The sequence below is a fragment of the Corvus brachyrhynchos genome, unplaced genomic scaffold (assembly GCF_000691975.1).
Source record: "Corvus brachyrhynchos isolate BGI_N302 unplaced genomic scaffold, ASM69197v1 scaffold302, whole genome shotgun sequence".
Taxonomy (NCBI): domain Eukaryota; kingdom Metazoa; phylum Chordata; class Aves; order Passeriformes; family Corvidae; genus Corvus; species Corvus brachyrhynchos.
The window spans coordinates 2765577-2769186 of NW_008237244.1; the positions used below are offsets into that span (position 1 = coordinate 2765577).

The following is a 3610-nucleotide window of genomic DNA, read 5'->3' on the forward strand; positions in this document are numbered from 1 at the left end:
TTAGCATTATGCTTTAAAAGCATACAGTTTTTCTTCCTACATTGACTGCTTAACCATGGCAATTCTGCTCCTTGCAGGCATTCTTAAGCAAGAAACAGCAAAAAGACAATTTTTTTTTATAAATTCTTTTTAATGAAGTATACAGCTACAGAGCTACAAAAACATACTTTTACAAAAAATTTCCTTGACAGCTTGCCCTAGAACTTCCTTCCAACTAGAATCATAATTCTTTCTTGCCAAGACAGCCAGTCTAATTTTATCTTCCCGTGTTTTCAGCATTCCCAGTTGGAAAATTGTAGAGGATGCTGGCAAAAAAATGATCTATGTAAATTCTAACTGCATGCACTTCTTGCAATTAGGTTATGAGAAAAATCTAAAGACTATACTCTTAGGATTATATTGTGTGTTGTTGTACATAATGGTAAAAAAATCCTCCATACCTACACAACTTATGTAAACATATTAGTAAAAAAACATAAACATGATATTAGTAAAACACTACTTTTTTTAATCTCTAGAAGAATTGTGAGAAGTGAATGTACTCCTACTAGCTGTTACATGGTCTAATTTTAACATCAGCATCTCTATTTATATATAAAGATTGTAACAGGGATATATAAAGATTGTAACAGGGATGGAAATATATTTTTATATACAAAGGGAAAACAGTATCTTACAGAACAAGCATTATCCATTGATCACAGCTATTTATGAACATCTTACACTACCCAAATTCTGTAAATACCTGAAAGCCTTGCACAACAGAGCTGGAATAGCTTCAACTAAAGTGCTAAACTGCATCATCTGTTGGGCATCATCTGCTAGGTACATTTTAATAATATTTTCCAAACTAAACTAGGATATCTACTTGTTTTACTACTACACAGTTTTCCAGGTGTCAATGTCCACAAGAGCTAAGGCTGCTTGCTTACACTCCACTGCTGGAACAGGTGTCTATGGAACATGCACTGATACCAGTGTAACGAAAACCGACACCAAATCAACACTGCAGAACTGGGCTCTCTTTCCAAAATTCTTGACCATTCTTTCTAATCACATTTTAAATGCAAACTCTATAGTTACCAGGAAAGGAAGGATCAAATAAATTGCTAAAAGAAATTTTGAGCAAATGTGCAGAGAAGTAGCATGAATGTTAGATGTTTCCTAACTCTGAGCTTTAAAACTGAAGCAGTGGTCAGTGACTTAACTAGAAGTATTTGTCTACAATACTGAACAGCAAAAAAGCTCTAACATAAAATACTGTACCTTCTGCAGTATGATGATCTTCCTCATTTTTGGGGAAGAAGACTCTTATTACACCAGTGTTGATATAAATCAGAGGCAAGTTGCGGGAAGTCAGAGTATGAGTCCTCATTGGTTGGCCTGGTGATTTTCTTTTCTCTTTTTGACTCCTTGGCAACCTGGCTTGAAAAATGCTTGCAATTGCATTTAGCAAAGGAAAACAGAGGACCACATCAAAGGCCTGAGCAGAGAGAAGGATCTCATGGAGAAAATGAGGAGAGCCATCAGTGTGACCTTCTGACAACTTATGGAATGTTCTTCGTTCATTTCTTGATATCAGTTTGTGCCGGACATTTTTTGTCACAGCTTTTGTATAAGTGAGAGAAAGAAATCCATGTTGCTGGTGTGAACCATCTAAAAGTTTTGCAGTTGTCTGTTTCAAGGGAAAATAAATAAAGAAATGAACTGCTGCAAAAATCTACATGTAATATTCATCAATTACCATACTTCTGGTTATTTAGAATGTTTAGGGTTTTATATTTTCTAGTAGCTTTCTACAGTCATTTAATAGTAAAAAAAACCCAAAACACCTTTCATTTTTTTGAATGCACAGTTTGTCCACCGCATGTCCACACTTCTCTGCATTGGGTCATCTAAAACCATGAATTTCTCAGAATCTTTTTCTTTTCTAATTATTTATGTTTCACCAAAGTCATATCTAATCAGCTAAAAAAACCCATATATTCAAGAAAATACATTTACCAAATCGTTCTGGTATTTTTTATAGTTATATATTTTGATTCCTCCTTCACTTAAAACATTTGTAGATGTTACTCCCTCTGCATTGTTCCTTCTGTATGTGCAGACACCATAGCTGTTAAAATATCACTTGGGTGCTGAGATAGCTTCACCCCATCTCAAAATGGGTGTATAAACAGCCCATAGTCACCTAAATAAGTATTGAACTGGTTTTGCCTCATCATCTCTGAGTATTTAAAGAAAATAGCTATGCTTCATGCTAAAGCACATAATTTCATGATACATTGCATTGTACTTTAAAAATAGCAGATTCCTTCACTTAAGACAGATTTGTCTAGCTGAAGATGACAACTAAATGCTTAGCTCCCACAAGATGTATAGAACCGTTTCCATATTACCTTTGAAAGTTTTTTAGTCATTGTTAATGATGGAAAAATGTAAAAAACATCATTTTAACAATGTAATAAACATGCTGACAGAATTCTGTAAGATTATTTAAATATTAGCTTTAATCATGTAAGCTCAAATGAAAGCAACTATATTTTGCAAGTAGTTGCTTCTTTTAGCATCTTATATTTGATTGAAATCAACTTAATTTAATTTAAACATTGTTGCAGAAGACTAACACCTCTTTCTTAAATAAACAGGATACATAGCTTAAATGGTGGAAAACTGGAAGCTTTTACAATTGAACAAATTAAAACAAACTGGTAAATTAATTTACAATAAGAACTGAAACAAATAGAATAAGAGAAAGTATTCCCAATCAATATTCATGATGAAAATAAATCAGACCATCCAGAACTTTCACTAACATAAAATAATTCCATAGATCCACGGATAAAGAGGCCAATGTCATAACACATAAAGTCCTTCAAGGATAAAGAAGCAAGAAGAAAATGGCTTAAGTATTTCACAGTGGGATATTCTGAATCTGCAAGTAATGTTCCAAGCATTTAAAAGAAAGACTCAAATATGAAATTATTAATTGTTGCATTATCATAATCAGAGAAACAATTTTATAAGGCTGCATAAAGGTATAGTGCAGTAATACCAATTACTTAAATCCCTAAGTAGATCTCAGAATTACACTAAAAAATGCAGCATTCAGTACTGGCTTTTACATATTTGGCCCTCAAACATACTGTATGTGCTCACTTCTAACATAAATGAATCTCATTGACTTCAGTTGTCTGTTGTTATATACAAGATTGTGAACTATCAACCCTCATTCCCTTATCTACTAAAAAATGACAACTATTACTAAAGGATAAGATGGAAATAACACAAGTAACACAATCAATATAAGCAAGAAATATATTCAGTACAAAAAAAATTAAACGACAAGAAATTATTAAAGGGGTTTTTTTTCTTTTTCTTTTTTGATAGCATTTATTAGTGAAAGTTCTGTATTAAAAATTTTTTAAAAGATTCTTACAGAGGGAAAGAAGCCAGAGAAGTTACTGAAAGGATCCTGCTTGCTGATAGGTCGAACCAACAAGGTACGTCTGTTCAGCTTGTCAGTACATGAAAGGAACACACCTCCATATTGCCCCAGAGACCAAGAATCTTCCCCAAGGCTTGAGGTAATGAACGAGGCATGGAAGAT

General features: G+C 33.3%; 1 protein-coding gene across 8 annotated transcripts in view; it reads right to left on the reverse strand.

Annotated features, from left to right (window-relative positions):
- The window catches only part of VPS13B (vacuolar protein sorting 13 homolog B), a 437850-nt gene that overhangs the window by 181443 nt on the left and 252797 nt on the right, over positions 1–3610 (reverse strand). For 6 of the 8 annotated variants that reach the window (XM_017730363.1, XM_017730354.1, XM_017730356.1 and 3 more), the window contains 2 exons: positions 3440–3581; positions 1267–1675 (listed from right to left, as the gene is read on the reverse strand). In XM_017730363.1, coding sequence (XP_017585852.1) covers positions 1267–1675; positions 3440–3581 — 551 coding nt within the window. The remainder of the gene's footprint in view (positions 1–1266; positions 1676–3439; positions 3582–3610) is intronic. The other 2 variants (XM_017730357.1, XM_017730355.1) reach the window with 1 other exon arrangement.